At 44.7% G+C, this 20398-nt stretch overlaps 1 protein-coding gene across 1 annotated transcript in view; it reads right to left on the reverse strand.

Moving 5' to 3' along the window:
• CRTAC1 (cartilage acidic protein 1) overlaps nucleotides 1-20398 on the reverse strand; it is a 495959-nt gene that overhangs the window by 53434 nt on the left and 422127 nt on the right. Inside the window, exon 9 of the mRNA XM_030204795.1 lies at nucleotides 2625-2707. Within this exon, the coding sequence (XP_030060655.1) occupies nucleotides 2625-2707 (83 nt within the window). The remainder of the gene's footprint in view (nucleotides 1-2624; nucleotides 2708-20398) is intronic.

Consider the following 20398-nt stretch of genomic DNA (forward strand, 5'->3'; position numbering starts at 1 on the left):
AATGTGTATGTTCTCCATGTGTGCACATGCATATTTTATAAAAGTATGCCTGCACATTGCAACTTGGTCCAAACTTCACCTATACATGATACACATATAAGTACACATGCTCTCGTCGTCGCGTGCATCAGTCATATTACGTGTGGAAACATGATTTATAAAATACTGTCAATGTCTGCGTTCAAGTGCTTGTCATCAGTAATGATTTAACCAAATCTGCACTGAGTGCAAATCATCAAAACACTTATTTATTTAAAAGACAAAACAGATAGGGACCTTTTCTACACTCCAAAGTTGATAGGTTTCATAGGTTTCCTATTTTGCTAGTTGTAAAATTTGTACCACCCAAGTGTATAGATCTGCAGAGAGATATTCATAGGCCAGGAACTCACAAGGTATCAGGAAGAAATGGCTGGTGATTACATGTGATTGCAGCAGTTCTGGAATAATCCATGACAGGCTACCCTTGTGTGATAATCCCCAACCGGTCAGAGGTATTTAATTCATTTTTTTTTTATTTAATTCACAACTGTGCATTCCTACAAAAGTTTCACAGAAAATCAGTACGCACTGTCAGATACAGCAAAACAATGTGGTGACAAAAATTGCTACAGGGCATTTTGGTGACAAAAGGATAGTTATTGATATATGAGGGAATAAACCTTACCACCTGTTTATTATTATTATTATTTATGTCCTCATACATAAATAGCTGTGTTTTGCTATTAAACAATTTTGATTTTTTTTTTTAATGTGCAGACTGAAGAATATGTTAACTTGCACCAATTTGTTGGCATGAACTAGCTTAGTTGAAGTTTGCTTATGGTGCTGGTAAAAGTAGGCATCTGAAAGGAGTCTCTCCCCTCCCTGTTATTACATCTGTTGTGGCTAGACAAAGGAGGAGAGAGGGGTGGGTTCTATTCCTGTCATATTTTGGGGTCTTCCATTAACATGTTAATTGTATAGAACAATCACTGGGATAATCTCATCTCATCTTTTTACACACAGCTTGGAAACATCAGTAAACAGGGCTCTGCTGCCATCTGCAGGGGAGTAAGTATAAATACAGTTTGAACTATAAGACACAGAGGGGCTCATGCAGAAAGCTCTCATGGGATTCAGAAAGTCACCGCAAGCTGCTGCACATGGTTAACAGTTTACTTGCTTGTTAATGGCTGTTGTACATAAAAAAGGATTTCTGTGTTGAATTATACACCCATGGCAGCCATTAGCACACAGCATATTAAAATGTATGAAAAGGAGCCTATTAATTACCCCACAGTACTGCATAGTTGTGTGCAGATATCTACCGCAGGGACACAATGCCAGAAACCTACTGCCAGGTCTGAAGTCTAAATTGACCCTGATCTCCCTCCTCCTGCTTACCCAACTGAACACCCCTCCCCCAAAATTATTTTTAAAAATCCATGTCCCTGGTGTCTAGTACAATCACCACACCCCTAATCTGACCCAACTCCCCCTTCCCCCCTCCCCGACTCACTTAAAATAAATATACCCTGGTGTATAGTGCACCTCCCTTCCCCATCTACTTAAAACAAACATGTCCTTTGCATCTAGTGCACCCTCTGACTGCTCCCCGAGGCCCCACTGAGATGTATCTTGATGTACCTTAATAGATGCAGAAGCGATGCCCACTCACTCCTTCCTCTGGTGCTTCCATCTTGAAAACATAGCAGCACCAAGCCCCGTGCACCTGTTGGAGTCAGTCTGCCATATCACAAATGTTTCCCTTATTTGGATCGCTTCACCCACCTACCAAATAAGGCAAACATCCATTATCTGGAAGACTGACCCTACCTGCATAGAGGGTTGGAAGCTGCCATATTTCAAGATGGCAGTGCCAGAAGCATAAGCGAGTGGGCACCTCTTCTGCCTCCTTTGGGTACACTTCAGGGGGCCTGAGAGAGGGATCAGGGTGCATCAGGCACCAGGGACATTTTGACTTTTAAGTAAGTTGGGGGATAAGTGGCAATCAAGTTGGATCTGAGGGGGAGAATGATGCTGAAACTATGTCGACAGTTTGCTTTATTATTATTATTTATTTTATTTTTTGAATGTCACTCTTCTTGTCAGTGCTTGAGCCAATCACTGCTAATGCACTGAGAGCTCATTGAAACCGCATCCCATGGGCAATTTTTTGCAGAACGCTTGCTGTAGAAGTCATGTAGTAGTCAGCGGCTCTACCGCTTGGCTTTCTGCTTTGGCCCCTCGGGGCTCAGAATTTTTTATTCCTTCTGGACAGCAGCTTCTCTCCAGCATGGTCTAAATCAGTGTTTCCTAACCAATTTGCCATGCACACTAGTGGGCTTTCAGTCCTGATAAAGGTGTGCCTCAGAAAAATGTTGCTACTGCCTGGTGCCCAGACCAAGTGCATTTCAACACCACACGTAAATAAGAGGCACCAACAGTGTCTCTTATACCTGTGTGAGTTCATTACTGAGCACGTGTGCTGCTAGTCTGAACCTGGGCATCAGATGAAGGTGGCTTTTTCCATGGCATACGCAATCAGTTCTGAAGACACAACAGTATCCCATGACACACTCATTGGAAAATACAGATTTAGACCATGCTGTTGCTGTTCTTCACTGGTTTAAGCTTCTCACCTGTACCCCGTCCCTCGGGTTCTGAGGCATCTCCCGGATTCAGTTCCTCAATGAGGGGATCAGTGTGCTCCCTGCGACTAACCCTATTGAGAGGGAGATAGAAATTACACATAATACAACATACTAGTGTGATGGACTAAAATATTTGTTGAAATCAGATCAGGCTATCATCTCTAGGGACTAGGGCTATCCAACTTTTGGGAGCTATGATCTACTTAATGAGGGCTACACGGCCAGTTTTACAGACTGGTCACCGTAAAATGTCATAGCAGCAAACACACAAAATTCCATGAACCATACCATGAACACGCAAATACCAAATAAAATCTCAGCACACTGCTTAGATTAACTTACTGTAAATGATGGAAATTCTATAAAGGGGCACCTATTGCAAGCACCAGGAACGCACCTAACTGAAGACTATTAAATAAAGGAACAGAAGTGCCTACTTTTCTTTTTAGGACACTAACGTTGCAGTGCAAATACGTGTGCATAATTTAGGCATGACCATTTACATCAGTCATAGAGTCAGTGTAAATGCTTGCCCCAAGATTGCTAAAACTTGCACTGTACAATTTATGCACATAACACTGTTCCTTCTAAGCTGAGCAGGAATCCTCCAACTGCATTGCTGCCAGGGGGGTGGGGGGGGGGGGGGGGGTGATACTTCAATGTGTTTTCAATCTCTAGGGATTGGCAGGTACCCCGTAGTCTGCAGAATTTACCTGTCCCTCACTACTGAAAACATGACCGTGAAACAGTTCCCCCCACTGGCAGGACTGTAGATGGAGGACTCCCGCTCAGTGCACATAAATATGCACACCATCCATACTCCGCCCTTGTGGATACCCACCTTCAATCTACAAATTATTGTATTCAGGTGCCATTGTATAGAATAGCTTGTATCCAGAATATTTATTTATTTGGATTTTACTCACATCTTTTTTCAGTAGTACCTGAAGGTGAGTTGCATTCAGGTACACTGGGTATTTCCCTGTCCCTGGAGGGCTCACAATCTAAGTTTGTGCGTGAGGCAATGGAGAGTTACGTGACTTACCCAAGATCACAAGGAGCAGCAGTGGGATTTGAATGTGGTAAAAGCAATTAGCTTAGCAGGGTTTAAAAAGGTTTAGATAATTTCCTAAAAGAAAAGCCCATAAACCCTCATTTAGATGGACTTGGGAAAATCCACTGCTTATTTCTAGGATAAGCAGCATAAAATTTATTTTACTGTTCTGGGATCTTCCAAGCTACTTGTGACCTGGATTGGCCACTTTTGGAAACAGGAGATTGGGCTTGATAGACTTGGAACACCCTGAGTAAACCACATTGCAGTAATCCATTTGAAGCAATAATAATAAATGAACAAGCAATATAAACGTAGTTGGTTCAAAATACTTCTTGATTGATCTTAGTTTCTTCAATAATATAAACAAACGTCTCAAGATTTTACTAACCTGCAAACCCAACACCAGCTGTCTACTTGAACTCCTAAACTCCAGGCACAGGTGTCAAATGTATATGTTTCAGTGTCAATGTGAAATGATTGATTAGTCCATATGTTATCAGGACTTCCTAATAAGAATTTGGTTTTCTCTATATTTAATTTCAGTCTATGTAATGACACTCAACTAACCATCAAATCCATACCTACTTACTGCCATAGTGGACAATTCTATACTAGGCAATTCCAGTGAAGCACCCTGAAGCCTCACGGTAGGAGCCCATTCTGTAATGGAACCTAGGCACTTATGTATGGTTATATTCATAGAATACCCATGTAAATCATTACTGACACACCTAACATCTAGTTGCCCACTCTTACACAAGAACAGAGCTGGTCTAAGTCTGGGAGTCTAAATTGCAGCAGGGACCCGTGTAACATGTGTATGTGGAAGCCCCGTCTGTGTCCTGTTCTATGCCCCCATTGCAAATACATGTTATGTAAGTTAAGCGGCTATTAACAAACAGCAAACAGGGTGGAGGAATGCAGTGGCATTCCTAGGGGGGCTGACACCCGGGGCGGATCGCCGATGCGCCCCGCCCCCCGGGTGCAGTGCGACCCCCCCCCCCACCCCGGCGAAAGAACCCCCCGGGTGCACGCCGCTGGGGGGGGGGGTGCCGCACGCCGGTCAGCTTCCTTCGTTTCCATGCTCCCTCTGCCCCGGAACAGGTTACTTGGCTCGTTAATCAATTAAACTGTGCACACAAATTGAGTGCACGCACAATTTTATAGAATTTGTGGGTATTCACAGGCATTTGCCGGGGGAGAGGGAAGAAAAGATAGAGCAGGGATGGGACTGGTTTTTATGTTTGCACTCTGTAAATATGCACATATGTACCAATTCTTTCTGGTGCATACCTACAATTGTAAAACCATGCATGTATTTTCCCACAGTAATTTCATAAATGCACATAGACATGCATGTTACGTTAACAAAACAGGCGCAAATGTGATGTACAGTCTTGGATTGCTTGAGATGAAAATATTTTTTGTACTAGAGCCACTAGAATTGTTAATTCGAATGCTGATGCTATATAAAGTTTCAAATACAATAGAGCTAATTTTAGAGGTATATATGCAGATTGAGATATGTTAATATGTTCTCGCTTGTCATTTATTTATTTATTGCATTTGTATCCCACATTATCTCACCTTTTTGCAGGCTCAATGTGGCTTACAATACATCATGGGTACTGGAAATAGAAGTGAATATGCATTAGGTTTACAGAGGGTTTGTGTTACATGATGGTGAATTACACGATGGTGTTAAAGCAAAAGACATTATAAGACAGTACTAAAAGTTCAAATGATTATACAATTACACATGTTGATCTTTGTGATATATCTCGTCGAAGAGATAGGTTTTTAATAATTTGCGGAAATTGGTCAGTTCACAGACCGTTTTCAAGTTACGTGGCAGCGCATTCCAGAGCTGCGTGCTCGTATAGGAAAAGGTAGATGCGTGCATTGATTTGTATTTCAAACCCTTACACTTGGGAGGATGAAGAATGAGGGGTGTGCGGGAAGATTTTTTTGCTTTCCTGGGTGGTAGTTCTATTAGATCTGACATGTAGGCTGGGGCATTACCACGGATGATTTTATGGAATAAAGTGCAAAGTTTGAATGTGATGCGTTCTTTTAGTGGGAGCCAGTGTAGTTTTTCTCGTAGGGGTTTCGCGCTTTCGTATTTTGGTGTGCCGAATATTAGCCTGGCTGCCGCATTCTGAGCTGTCTGGAGTTTTTTTGAGTATTTGCTCTTTACAACCAGTGTAGAGTGAGTTACAATAGTCCAGATGACTGAGTACCAGTGATTGTACCCGATTGCAGAAGACAATCCTTGGAAAAAATGGTCTAACTCTTTTTAGCTTCCACATTGAATGAAACATCTTTTTAGTTATGTTATTTGCATGGTTCTCAAGTGTAAGATGTCGATCAATGGTGACTCCAAGGATTTTCAGGGTGTCCGAGACTGGTAGATTTAGTTTAGGTGTGTTGATGGTGGTTTTCAATTCCTATGTTCTGTGCACACGATCTGGGAAATTTATGGGGCATGAATATTCGCACTCCTTACACTGGAGAGATTCTGGCTCTTTTGTTTTTCTTTCTTCTTATCTTTCTTTGAATTTTTGCAAACAATTTACATCCATAATAAATGGAAGCAAATGAATAATAATCAAACAATGTCAAAAACAAAGAAGAAAAATAATCAAGCTAACACTGAAAGGCCTTTTTACTAAGCTGCAGTCGAAAGTGGCCTTAGGGCGCCCTTACACAGGATTTTCCTGCACGCTAAGGCCATTTTTATTGAAGGAGTAAAATGGCCGATTTTACATCTTTTCCTTTAATGGCCATACACTAATATCACCGTTAGTATGTGACCATTAAAAAAAGTGCCGCATTAGCACTTACCGACACCTATTTTGTAGGTGGTAAGGGCCCCTGTGGTAATCCTGCACTAGTCAGTTCGTGCGTGGTAATGTGGATGCATCAACTGATTAGTGCAGAAATGCAAACTCTCTGTTTCCAGACAGGCCCCCTCTGTGAAAAGAAACAAAAAATATTTTTAGCGCACACCAATTGGGAACTTACTGCAGGATGCCTGAGCGTGTTCCTTGGTAAGCCCTTTTAAGCTTACCACGGAACACGCTGCCACCTACCGCAACTTAGTAAAAGAACCTCTGAGAAAATTACCCAAATGTCTACTTCAAGAGGATAAAGATTTCTTAATTAAGGGAAAGGGAAATGGGACTTGATATACCGCCTCTCTGTGGTATTTTGCAACTACACAAACAGGAAATTAGAAATTATAACAATTCCACACTCACGGCCCGATGCACAAAGCCATAAAATACGACTGCCTCGGTAAAATTTACTGAGTCACAAACAGCAACCGATGCACAAAGGGGATCACATGCAGATGAGATGCACGGATCCCCTTTCATAAATCGATCCTTGTTTGCGACTTGAAGCTGTCAAATGCATTTGACAGCATGCACAAAAAACCGTGGTGGTCCTGTGGACCGCCTCCCAACCCTCCCTCCACGCTCACCCGGATAAAATCCATTGGTGGTCCAGCAGACCGCACTCCCCCTGCACCCTGGCAAATGATCCTGGTGGTCTAGTGATTCCCTCCCCCTCTCTTCCTCAGTACCTTAAAAAAGTTGGGCAGGGGCAACACCTCCTCCCGCTTGCCCCGCTGCTTTCAAAATGGTGGCACCGAGCTCCTGCCCAGTGGATACACCAATGGATTGTTTCGGGGGGCATGGGGGGGCCAGGTCCACTGGACCACTAGGGAATTTTGTTAGGGGTGTGGGGAGTTCAGGAGGTGGGATTTGGGGTCTACTGGACCATCAGGGAATTTTGTTGGGGTTGCGGGGTTCAATGGACCACCAGGGAATCGCTTGCAGGGGGTCGCTGTGTGTGTGTGGAGGGGAGAGGTAGGGAGCACTTGCAGGCAGCCTTTACAGCTACCTGATTGTGCTTCCCTGCTCTCCGACAGCTCCAGAGCAGCTGTAAAATTTGCTCATTGGAGCTAGATTCTCTGGAGCTGTGCATCCCCTGGAATGCTCATTAGAATACTAATGAGCTCATTGTAATACATTCAGCACCACCGAGAGACAGAGCCGGACCCAGTGCAGGGACACCGCCAGCCCCCCACTTGGGCTGCCACTGCCCCCCACCCCCTTACCTTCCTGCGTGTGCTCCTCCCTCGGTCTATCATTCTCTTGTTTCTGTGTGCTGGGCCCTGTGTTATCGCGTTACTGCAATCACCAAGATCCCGACACATAGGGCCAGGAGAGACACAGACCAAGGGAGCAGAACCTTCTGGCACTGGACTCCCCTTGGAGGCCGGGCCTGTGGAATCTTGTTCCCCCCCCCCCCCCCCCCGGCGTCCCCTCTCGGCGGCCCTGAATACATTTGCATGGTGTTCTTGGTGGTTGGTAATGGAACACAAGCCACGGAAAAGCCCTTTGTGCATTACTGGCTAAATAACATTTGCTTTAGACTGGCTACAACCTATCTAAAGCAAATGTTTCCAGCACGGTAAGCTTTGTGCATTTGCCCCTCAGTGCTCTAACAATATAAATACTGCCCCCTATTCCATCTAGTTTCAACCCGCCCTCACCCTCAAAAAGCTTCTCCTAATGAGATTCTGGTTATTTTCTTAGTCTTAGTTAATTTCCAACTCTCTAAGGGTTCCTCTTACTGAGCTGTGGTAAGCATCAGCACATGCTTCCCGCGGCTTAAAAGGCTTACCGCAAGATGTGCTGAGGCATCCTGGGGTAAGTTCCGAATGTGCACACAAAACCCATGTACTAAATACTATTTTTTTATTTTTCTGGGAGGGGGGCTTGTCTGGGGGTGCGAAGAGTGGTTGTTTCAGCGCTAATAATTTAGCACATCTACATTGCTGTGCATTAACTAATTAGCGTGGGATTAGTGCATGAGCCCTTACCCCCGGATTCTATATAGCTCGCCTATAGATCGAAAGCAAAATCGGCACAGAATCTATAAAAATGAACGCAATTTAACTACTACTATTTAACATTTCTAGAGCGCTACTAGGGTTACGCAGCGCTGTACAATTTAACATAGAAGGACAGTCCCTGCTCAAAGAGCTTACAATCTAAAGCAATTGAATAAGCTTAATAAGGTAATGAGCACTGATAACAGCACTTAACAAGCAATAATGAGCATTAATTGGCAGTGATTAGAATTTAGGCATACAACTCGCTAAGCATATTCTGTAACACGTGCAGGCAAAAAGGGGCGTGGTTATGGGCAGGGAAATGGGCATTTTATGGGCGTTCCAAAATTTAGGCGCCTAGTTATAAAATATGGCCCAATGCACGTAAGTCTATGTGCCGAGATTTACTCCATATTTTCATTGGTGTAAAAGGATGCACTTAGATTTAGGTGCTGAAATATCAACTAAGTGCATTCTATAATCGGCGCCTAAATCTAGGCACCGATTATAGAACACGTTAAGTTGACACTGATTTCAGCGCCGATTTTTTAGGCACCATATATAGAATCTCCCCCTTAGGGGGTCTTTCACTAAAGATTAGCTTGAGTTGCCTGCAGCAGGGCCCATAGGAATAAAATGGGCCCTGCTGCAGATAACTCGAGCTAATCTTTAGTAAAAGACCCCCTTAATGCCTACAAAATAGGTGGTGTTAAGGGCTCACATGATAATTTTTGGTAATGGCTGCGTGCCAACGGCAACATTAGCATGAGTCCCAGAAAGCAAACAGGCAAGCGATCTGCAAGCGCCAGAATGGCAAAAAAGAGAGCAGCCCAAAGTGATCCAATATGGTCCAAAAATCAAATGTGGGGTACAAAACAAATTGCCCGACTTGGCATGTTTCGCCCTTCCCTGGGCTGCATCAGAAGCAAGCGGTACCAGAATGGTCTATTCAACTGCAAACACCAAACCCCATAAAAGTGTTTCACTCCCAGTGTCTCTGCTGCTGTTGCGAAGGCTGAAACTCAGCTGAGTCAGGCAATTTGTTCAATACTCCACCAGTACTGTTGCTATTTGAATACATTTTTTTGACCACTTTGGCCTGCAACGTTAGCGCGTGGCCATTAATTTGGAAAATATAAAATCAGCCATTTTCCAGCTGCAGTAAAAATGGTTTTAGCGAGCAGGAAAGACCCACGTAAGGGTGCGCTAAGGCTACTTTTTACCACAGCGTTGTAAAACGATCCCTAAGACTTTCAAGTATTAAACTGAACTTACTAACAAGATCTCTATATTACATAACTTAGGCATTCGCACCTTCCCCATTCAGAACTGAACATAAATCACTGAATAGGACCAGATGGTGTCATACAAGTCCATACATTCAATACATAACTCATCTCTTCACAGCCTGCGGTAACGCAAGACTGCAAATAATTTAAATTATTTTTCAAACCCCTTTTCTTTTAACCTAAAAGCATGGCGGTATCACATGTGCCTTACCGCCTACACTTCTAAAAATCACCACTCACTTCTAACTTCTATCATAAACACTTAAGCTGCAACAAAACCTACAATAATACAAGAACCTAAAACTCTCTAACCATCCAAAACCTACGTGGTGGGTGGGTGGGTGGGTGGGCAATTTTTTTTTTTTTTTTTTTTGTATATATAATTTTTATTGAGTTTTTAATACTTATACAGATATTATCAATACTGCAAAGTATAATACAGCCATTAAATAATAAGCTTTAAATCAGGAAATCAAGAAAATATTTTCTTTATATAACATGACTTCCTTAGACCTCAATATGGAAGATAAGGGGGGGTAGGAATATAGTGAAGTTTAAACATAATATATATACATAAATCATTATATTTTAATTATGGTTCCGTATTCCTTTCTTCTTTATTACTCTACAGATTTCTTGCTGTCTAGGAAGGTCTGAAGTTGGTTAGGCAAATAATAGGCATATTTTATCTGATTTAGTCTAATAATACATTTACAAGGGTAAGCCAGGAGAAATGAAGCCCCCAATTCCAAAACTTTTGGTCTCATAGAAAGAAATATTTTTCGTCTTTCTTGAGTAGACTTAGTCACATCCGGGTAAAGCCAAATTTTTTGACCAGCAAACAAACGGTCAGTAGATTTAAAATATAAACGCATTATTGCATTTAAATCCTGCTGAAATACAAATGAAACAATTAATGTCCCTCTTTCCGTTACATCTTCAATTGATTGTTCCAAAATATCTGTGACGTTTTGCAGGTCTATTGACTTCTCTGAATCTATTTTTTTCATTGTAGATGGTATATAATAAATTTTATTTAACGGTGGAAACACTTCTTGGCATAGGCGTAGTTTGACTGTTTCATTTGGGGGGGCAAAGAATGGGCGGAGCATATTAGCATATAATTTGCATATATACATATGCAAATGAATATGCTAATATGGAGGAAGGAAATGAAATTTACAGGCAAAATATCACAGATGCACATTTCAAAAAGCTGACACATTTCAATTAATAAATTATGAATAAAATACTTTTATTTACCTTTGTTGTCTGATCATTTAGTTTTTCTATTCGCTTTGATCCCAGTGTCTTCTGTTTTATGCAGTGTCTTCTTTCCAGTAGGCTTCCCTCTGCTCCCCACCCTCCCAGTCCCATCCATCTCTTGCTCCTTCCCTCTGCTCCCCACCCCTCCCAGTCCCATCCATCTTCTGTTCCTTCCCTCTGCTCACCATCCCTCCGTCCCATCCATCTTCTGCTCCTTCCCTCTGCTGTGCCTGACCTCTCCCAATCCCATCCATCTCCTGGTCCATCCCTCTGCTCCCCACCCCTCGCAGTCCCATCCATCTCTTGCTCCTTCCCTCTGCTCCCCACCCCTCCCAGTCCCATCCATCTTCTGTTCCTTCCCTCTGCTCACCATCCCTCCCAGTCCCAACCATCTCTTGCTCCTTCCCTCTGCTCCCCACCCCTCGCAGTCCCATCCATCTCTTGCTCCTTCCCTCTGCTCCCCACCCCTCCCAGTCCCATCCATCTTCTGTTCCTTCCCTCTGCTCACCATCCCTCCGTCCTATCCATCTTCTGCTCCTTCCCTCTGCTGTGCCTGACCTCTCCCAATCCCATCCATCTCCTGGTCCATCCCTCTGCTCCCCACCCCTCGCAGTCCCATCCATCTCTTGCTCCTTCCCTCTGCTCCCCACCCTTCCCAGTCCCATCCATCTTCTGTTCCTTCCCTCTGCTCACCATCCCTCCGTCCCATCCATCTTCTGCTCCTTCCCTCTGCTGTGCCTGACCTCTCCCAATCCCATCCATCTCCTGGTCCATCCCTCTGCTCCCCACCCCTCGCAGTCCCATCCATCTCTTGCTCCTTCCCTCTGCTCACCTCCTCTCCCAGTCCCATCCATCTCCTGCTCCTTCCCTCTGCTTCCCACCCCACCCCATCCATCTCCTGCTCCTTCCCTCTGCTGTGCCTGACTTCTCCCAATCCCATCCATCTCCTGGTCCATCCCTCTGCTCCCCACCCCTCGCAGTCCCATCCATCTCTTGCTCCATCCCTCTGCTCCCCACCCCTCGCAGTCCCATCCATCTCTTGCTCCTTCCCTCTGCTCACCTCCTCTCCCAGTCCCATCCATCTCCTGCTCCTTCCCTCTGCTTCCCACCCCACCCAGACCCATCCATCTCCTGCTCCTTCCCTCTGCTTCCCACCCCTCCCAGTCCCATCCATCTTCCCTCTGCTCCCCCCCCCCCCGCGAGGTCCAAGATGGTGACTCCGTTTACCCCCTCTCTTCCTCCCTCCCTCCCTCCCTCCGGTGCAGGCAACAATCTTCAGCTTTTTCAGCGTTCCTGGCAGCGGTAGCGATGTACACGCTGCCTTCGGTCTGCTCCGGAAGCCTTCTCTTCAAGTTCCTGTTCCCACCTATGCGGGAACAGGAACTTGAAGAGAAGGCTTCGGGGCAGAGCCAAAGGCAGCGTGTACAACGCTACCGCTGCCAGGAACGCTGGAAAAGACTGCTGCCTGCGCCGGAGGGAGGGAGGAAGAGAGAGGGGCATAGGCGGTCGGCTTATAGCCACAATTAACACAGAAAAAAAATAAGTAAAAATAAAATAGTCACAATACCTTTTATTAAATTTAGATATTAGATATGTATCATATGTCAAAGAATAAAGTGGTTGCTCAAAGCATATACTAACTACAATCGCTCAACTGCAAAACACTATGCACAAATTTGTGCAAAAACATACTCAAACCTTACTGTACCATAACACTAGGCAGACCCTAATACACCAATATACTACCCATATAGAAAATGCAGACCGTCAACAATATGAAACAAGGGATCATAATATCACAATTCTCATGTAGAGCCACAAAACACCCTTATAGGGTGGATAGTGTTCACAATGAGCTCCTTTTATTAACAACTATATATAGATCCTTCAAGAGGTAGTGTGTCATGATTTAGGCTCTAAAACCCTTTCCGATGTTTTGGTGCCACCTCAGTAATGCCAACACACAATCTCTCCACTGCAAAACACTATACACAAACTTGTGCAAAAACACACTCATAACCTTAGCAAACCATAACAGCACTAATTCCAAGGACAGGATGAGCTACAACCTTATGTGTGGAAAAGCAGCACTGTAATTACACCGGGCTCTAAAACACCAGTACACAACCTATTGAAACAAAAAAAAAAAAGGGCTGTAAATACTACACACTAGTAGAATACTGCACCTTGATTACACATGAAAAACACATGACACAACAGATATGAAGGCAAAACTGGAAAGTTACCTCAAGAAGTCAGACTCAGCATGCAGCAATACTAGAAAAATTGAAACTTACATGCAAAATATCACAGATGCACATTTCCAAAAGCTGACATATTCCAGTTAATAAATTCTGAATAAAATACTTTTTTCTACCTTTGTTGTCTGATCATTTAGTTTTTCTATTCTTTGGTCCCAGTGTCTTCTTTCCATTTGATATTTTTTCTCTCAACATGTCCACCATCCTCCTGTGTCCTTATGCGTCCTGTCTACCATCTGTAGCCCTGTCCTTATCCTTTCTCCAGTTTCAGCATCTGCCCTCAAAGTGTTCCAATCCAGCCCTTAAATTCAGCAATTTCCCCTCCATCCAAATCCAGAATGTCTCCCCTCCATCCATGTGCATGAACTTCCTCTGTCTTTCCTCCCCTCCATCCATGTCCGGCATTTCTCCTCTCTCCCTTCCACTCCATCCGTGTGCATCTCCTTCTTCCCTCCCCTCCATCCATCCATGTCTTTCTCTTCTACCCTTCCATCCAGTGTCATCCCTCTTTCTCTCTCCATCCTTCTACCCATTACCCTCTCCCAATCCTTCCGCCTATTGTCTCCCTCTCCTTCCATCCATTGTCTCCCTCTATCTCCCTTCCTTCTAAACAGTTCTCTCTCTCGACCCTTTTCCATTCAGCATGTCCTCTCTATCCCCATCCTTCCAGTGTCTTTCCTCTTTCCCTCCCTACCCTTACATCCAGTGTCTTCCCTCTTTCTGCCCCCTCCTTCCAGCATTTTCCCTCTTTCTCCCTCCTTTCATTCAGCATTTCTCCGTCTGACAGCTAGGGTCTGCCCCAGTTTCTCCCCAGCAGCTTCTCTCTCTCTCTCCCCATCTTTCCACTAATCTCTCTCTCTCTCCTCTTCCATCCAGCATCTTCTCTCTGGCTCTCCCATGCTCTCTTCCATGTCCCCTCTTTCGCTCCCCATCTCTCTCTGGCTCTCCCCTGCTCTCTTCCATGTCCCCTCTTTCGCGCCCCATCTCTCTCTGGCTGTCCCCTGCTCTCTTCCATGTCCCCTCTTTCGCTCCCCATCTCTCTCTGGCTCTCCCATGCTCCCTCTTTCTCTCCCCATCTCTCTCTGACTCTCTCCTGCTCTTTTGCATGTCCCTGGCTCTCCCCTGCACTTTTCCACTTTCTCTCTCTCTCCTCCAGCGTCCTCATGCATCCTACCTTTCTCTTCCCTCCCCTTCTTGCTCCCATCACTCTCACTCCTTTCTCCACCCCCCTTTTCCTATTCCCTGCCATTGCTTTCCTTCCTCCCTCTTCCCCTTAGATGTGGCACCTTCCACCCCCTTTCCCTTTGGTCTAGCAGCTGGCTGGCATGATGCATCGCTTCCCCCCCCCCCCCCGGACTAGTTCGGTATCGCTCTCCCCCTCCGCTCCTGTCATGTCTTTGAACGTCGAGGATTCCTTCCGGTAGCAGCAGAATCGGCAATGATGTAAGCGCTGCTTTCAGCCTGCCCCAGAAGCCTTCTCTGGACAGCGTCCCTCCTACACGGGAAACTGTACAGAGAGTGCTTCCGGGGCAGGCTGAAAGCAGCGCTTACATCATTGCCGATTCTGCTGCTACCGGAAGGAATCCTTGACATTCAAAGACGACGTGACAGGACAGGAGCGGAGGGGGAGAGCGATACTGCAGTAGTCGGGGGGGGGGGGGGGTGGCGGTAATGATCGCGCGGTCCACGGGAGGGAGGGAGGGAGATGTTCAAGGCAGCGGGAGCTGCACCCGGGGTGGTCCAGTCCGGTCCAGTCTGCCCTGCCCTTGCTGCACTTCTGGCTGGGGAGGCTTAGCCTCCCCAAGCCTCTTATACCGGGCGCCTATGGAGAGGGGTAGACGTACACGCTCCTCTCCGTCCGCTTGGCTTCCCTGCCCTCTCTGTCTGCGTCCCGCCCAAAAGGAAATGACGTCAGAGGAAGGCGGGACGCAGATAGAGAGGGCAGGGAAGCCAAGCGGATGGAGAGGAGCGCGTGCCTGCATGTGGGTTTGTTTTTTTTTTAACTAATGGCGCGGCGGCGCCTCGCGTCGTTTGGGGGGGCATTGCCCCCCCTCGCCCCCCCCAGTCTACGCCTATGCTTCTTGGGGAAATTTCAAATTTTCTTTTAAAAACCTGCTAAACATGTCATTCGGGGACACTCCCATCAATCTAGGAAAATTCAGTATTCGAAGATTTAATCTCCTATTATAGTTCTCCACTTGCTCTATCTTCCTTCTTAAATCCATATTATCCTTTATCACTGCAATTTTAAATTCTTCAGTTTGTTTGGATTCTCCCTGCAAGGCCTCAATTTTCAAAGACAGATCTTGTTTCACCAACTCTTGGGAGTTCTTCACCTCCTGTATATTAACATTCAATATCTTTACCTCTTCAGAAGATTGTTTCAATATTTTGTCCATTTCTACCAACTTTAGCCAAATCTTCCCCAGGCTCACCTCCATCTCTCCGGCAACTGCAATGTTTTCTCCAGATTCGAGCTCCCCTCTGGGCTCCTCGGGATCGCCCCTTCTGGGTTCCACAGGGAGCCCTGTTCGAATCGCAGCAGCTGCAGGGCAAGGAGGCGTCATAGAGCTTGGTGGGGAGAGAGATGTTTCAATTTCCAGCGGGGGAACCGCTTCACCGGTTTCTCCCGCTATGGACTCCGCATCACCACGTCGGGAAAGAGCGGGGAAGAAGCGCTCGAGGCCCACAGTTACTGGCGTGGACGTTCCAGAAGGTAGGGGATTCTTCCGAATCGTTCCCTTTCGTTTTGTATGCGGCATATTGTAATGAGGCAACTAGAAAAAACAAGTTTTAGCAACTGTAGAGCGGAGAACACCTCAAACATTACCGCTCACGGCGCCATCTTGACACGCCCCCTGTTATCCCCGGGCAATTTTAATACTTAATTTAAATAGAAAATTTCACAAGACTCTCCTCTCTTCAGCTGACTACTCCCTTCAGCTCCTTTCCTGCTCAAACTTTTGTACTCCTACTTCATCCAATCACCTTCCTCCACACCTAAAACTTCCTCACCTGCCCAACATTCCATTGCTAATTCCCAGAAGCACTTCTTTTTCTGGAAGGGCTCAGCCAACTTATAGCGCCCTCCTTTAACTTAGTCGGGCTAATATATTCTCAGCGGTAGCTCTAGGCACCGCATCAAGATCCCATTTCCCCAGATTCCGACATTCAGTGCCAATTAATACCATGTTAGTCTTGGAGTCTTTCCAGGTTTGACAGTTTTGCTCACAAATGTCAAAGCTTTGCTAACCAAGCCCCTTTAATCCATGCATCACTATTCATCAAATATGTACGTGCACATTTCATTCCTTCTGCAAATGTCCTTAGTCTGAGCCACTTTCTTGTACCAAGCTGGTGATCAAACAGTCCTTTGTCCTTTGTAGAGGGGTGGGGGGGGGGGGGGGTGGGGGGGGGAAGACAAGATCCTCTGCAAGTCTGTACAACAGAAAATTTAAGTGGCTGCACAACTGAAGATTTTATAAGCTGATATTTCCCAGAGCAAATTATAGAGCAGTGACTAAGATCCCTGCAATGAAGTGATTGTACACAGTCAATTACCCTGGTCATTATACACTCAGCACCCTTCTCTCATGAGTGGCATTACAGCTGCTTAATGTGCTGGTGGGAAATGAAGATATGCCTGGCCATTATTCTTTATTCCAATTAAAATGCATCTAGAACTAGTGAATGCGCACATACATTCGGGTCAGAAATGTACCCATCACCAGCAGCCGGTGAGGTGTTTGATACCCCTGGAACTCGCATATATACTTCCTCTTGACCAGATGTCCTGCCCGAAGATAATTTCTTTTTCAAAGACACATTTCACTTGCAGTTTCTCATCTCCCACCACCTGCTTGCCACACTATTTTCCCCTAATACTCCTGTGCCCCTTCCTTTGATTAGGCTTCTTTTTTAAAAAAAGCTACTGCATCCAAATTATGATAGGATCCCCCCCACCCCCCCCCCCCCCCCCCACACACACCATGTCCACTGTACCTGTCTTATTCTTCATAAATAGTTTATACTTGGTTTAATGTATTTACTGGACCTATGCATTGCTGGCTGTATAAAAATACCCACATCTGGCAGGAGAGGCTGCTGGGATTAGCTGGCGCAGGTGAAGCAGAATTTTACCAGACCTAACATTTACATTCAAAAGGCAAAGCAGATGCTGAGATACTGCTGAGAACAATACCTGGCACTGCATGTCCTGGTCCCCTAAGTTGTCCCAGAAGTGTCCCGGTCTGGAAATAACTTTCCAAATACTGAGTATGAGCTGGATCTTTCCAGTTTTTTGAAATTCTACAGTAAAGGTCACAAAATCCAGCCCTCACCATGATATCCACTGGGGGAGACCGGGGACAAGATCCAGGAAGCCGAGGCGAGCAAAACCAGGTAAGATGTGTTGCCTCAGGCTATTGCCATCTCCTGTGCCACCCAGAGTCCATCCTGACCCTTGTAGTCAAGGTGGCAACTGGAGCTAACATAAATTTAACATAAATATCTACATTCTGCAACACAGCAAAACCAAAGCTCGTAATGGACACTATATAACCTCTCGTCTCTTCGATCCCCATTGTGCCTGAACCTTAATCGACCACAACATCACCATGTATTTGTTTCTCTACCGGACTTGGCAAATGCCTTTACGGTACTATGTAAGCCACATCGAGCCTGCAAATAGGTAGGAAAATGTGGGATACAAATGTAACAAACAAATAAATAAATATGCGGAGACAAAAAAAGAGGACACAAAAAATAAAATTCTGCCCCACCCCCAGCCCTGCCCTAGCCACACCCCCAACCCTGCCCTGACATGTCCAGGGAAATCCAGACTTATGGTAACCATATCCCAGATGGCAAATGTAGCTTAGGCCTGAAGCATGCTGCCCAGCAATTCCTGCTGATTCACACTGGAGCCATAGAAACTCTCAGAGGAAGGAGGGGTTGACAAAGTGAGGGGAGCTGGAGGGATATGTGTTGAGACTAGCTGTGAGATGAGTAAGGGATAGAGTGGAAAAAGGGACATCTCCAGATCCTCCCTCTCTCTCCCTTCCTTTCTCTCCCTCTTGCACCAAATATTAAGATCCCTTTCTCCCACTAAAAATACTTAACTAGACTTCTAAAATAAATTAGTCAGGTACCCAAGAAAGGCTGGTAAATGGCTAGGCCTGAAATTTGTAGGCACCAGTAGTGACCACATTAAGTCTTTAAAAAAATATTCAGGCTGGTTAAACATATAAGGGCCCTTTTATTAAAGTGTATTAGGCTTTTAATGCAAGGTTTAGTACATGGTAACAGCTAAGGCACAAAGACGCTAACTGCTTTTGCAATATTTTTAAGATTACCACAAGCTAAGTGGTGAATTAAGGGCATTTTGTGATAAGGGGCGGAACTAGGTGGGGCATGGGCAGAGAATGGGCATAATGAGTGTACATCAATTAATGTGCTGCACTTGCTGTGTACTACCTAACACGATATGGGACCATAATATGGGACCACTTACTGCTTTCTAACAGGAGGTACTAAGTGACTCAGCACTACCTGCAAGCTGATTACTGTATGCTAATGCAAATGTTACCGCGTGACTGGCAATGGAAAATGTTTGGCAAGCCCTCAATAGTTGCTGCGTTAGATTTGCAGCTACTGTGCACTCATTTATTTCATAAGAACATAAGTGGTGCCATATTGGGACAGACCAAAGATCCATCAAGCCCAGTATCCTGTTTCCAACAGTAGCCAATCCAGGTCACAAGTACCTGGCAAGATACCCAGAACAGCAAAACAGATTTTATGCTGCTTATCCTAGAATATGCAGTGGATTTACCCATTCTAATAATGGCTTATGGACTTTTCTTTTAGGAAATTTTCCAAATCTTTTTAAAAATCCTGCTAAGCTAACTGATTTTACCACATTCTCTGGCAACAAATTCCAGAGTTTCATTACTCAGTGAGTGAAGAAATATTTTCTCTGATTCGTTTTAAATTTACTACTTTGTAACTTCATTGCAAGCACCCTAGTCCTAGTATTTTTGGAAAGAGTAAACAAGCGATTCACATCTACCTGTTCCACTCCAGTCAGTATTTTATAGACTTCTATCATATCTCCACTCAGCCATCTCTTCTCCAAGCTGAAGAGCCTTAGCCTCTTTAGCCATTCCTTATAGGGAAGCTGTTCCATCAACCTCTTCAAAAAGGCCTACCCCAATGATCCTACGTAAACCTCTTCACCCAGAAACACAGCATGCCTAATGATCGTTCTGGACAACACACAATCTTCATCCCTTCTGACCCTCCACATATACCTCATTCGATCACTATACAACCTTGTATTTGCTATCAACCGACTGGGCAAACGCCTTGATGGTACTATGTAAGCCACACTGAGCCTGCAAATAGGTGTGAAAATTGTGGGATACAAATGCAACAAATAATAATAAATTATTTTCATCATCCTTCTTTGTACCTTTTCTAATTCCACTAAATCTTTTTTTTTTTAGATGTGATGACCAGAACAGCACACAGTATTCCAGGTGCGGTCACAACATGGAACAATACAAAGGCATTATAATATTCATTAACCGTGTAGTTTAGTAATATGACCTCATAATTCAGCCACAGGTTGTACATACTGTCCAATATTCAAAGCAATTTAAATGACCTGGAGAGGCTCATAGCTGTTAAAATGGCTTATCTGGGGCTAACTGCAAATATTCAGTGGCACTTAATTGGTTAGTGCCTAAGTTGAAACCAGTTAACTTTGGCCGTTCCAGGGGCAGAGTTGGCATTTATGTGTTTATGTGTGCTGATAAGGAAGGCAAAGAAGGACTTTGAAAAATAAATTATGCTGGAGGCAAAAACACATAGTAAAATCTTTTTTTAGGTATATTAAAAGCAAGAAGCCATGGAAGACAAAGCCATAGCAGAGAGATTAAATTAACTCTTTGCTTCGGTCTTCAGCGAGGAAGATTTGGGAGAGA

Source organism: Microcaecilia unicolor, chromosome 5, assembly GCF_901765095.1.
Source record: "Microcaecilia unicolor chromosome 5, aMicUni1.1, whole genome shotgun sequence".
Classification (NCBI taxonomy): Eukaryota; Metazoa; Chordata; class Amphibia; order Gymnophiona; family Siphonopidae; genus Microcaecilia; species Microcaecilia unicolor.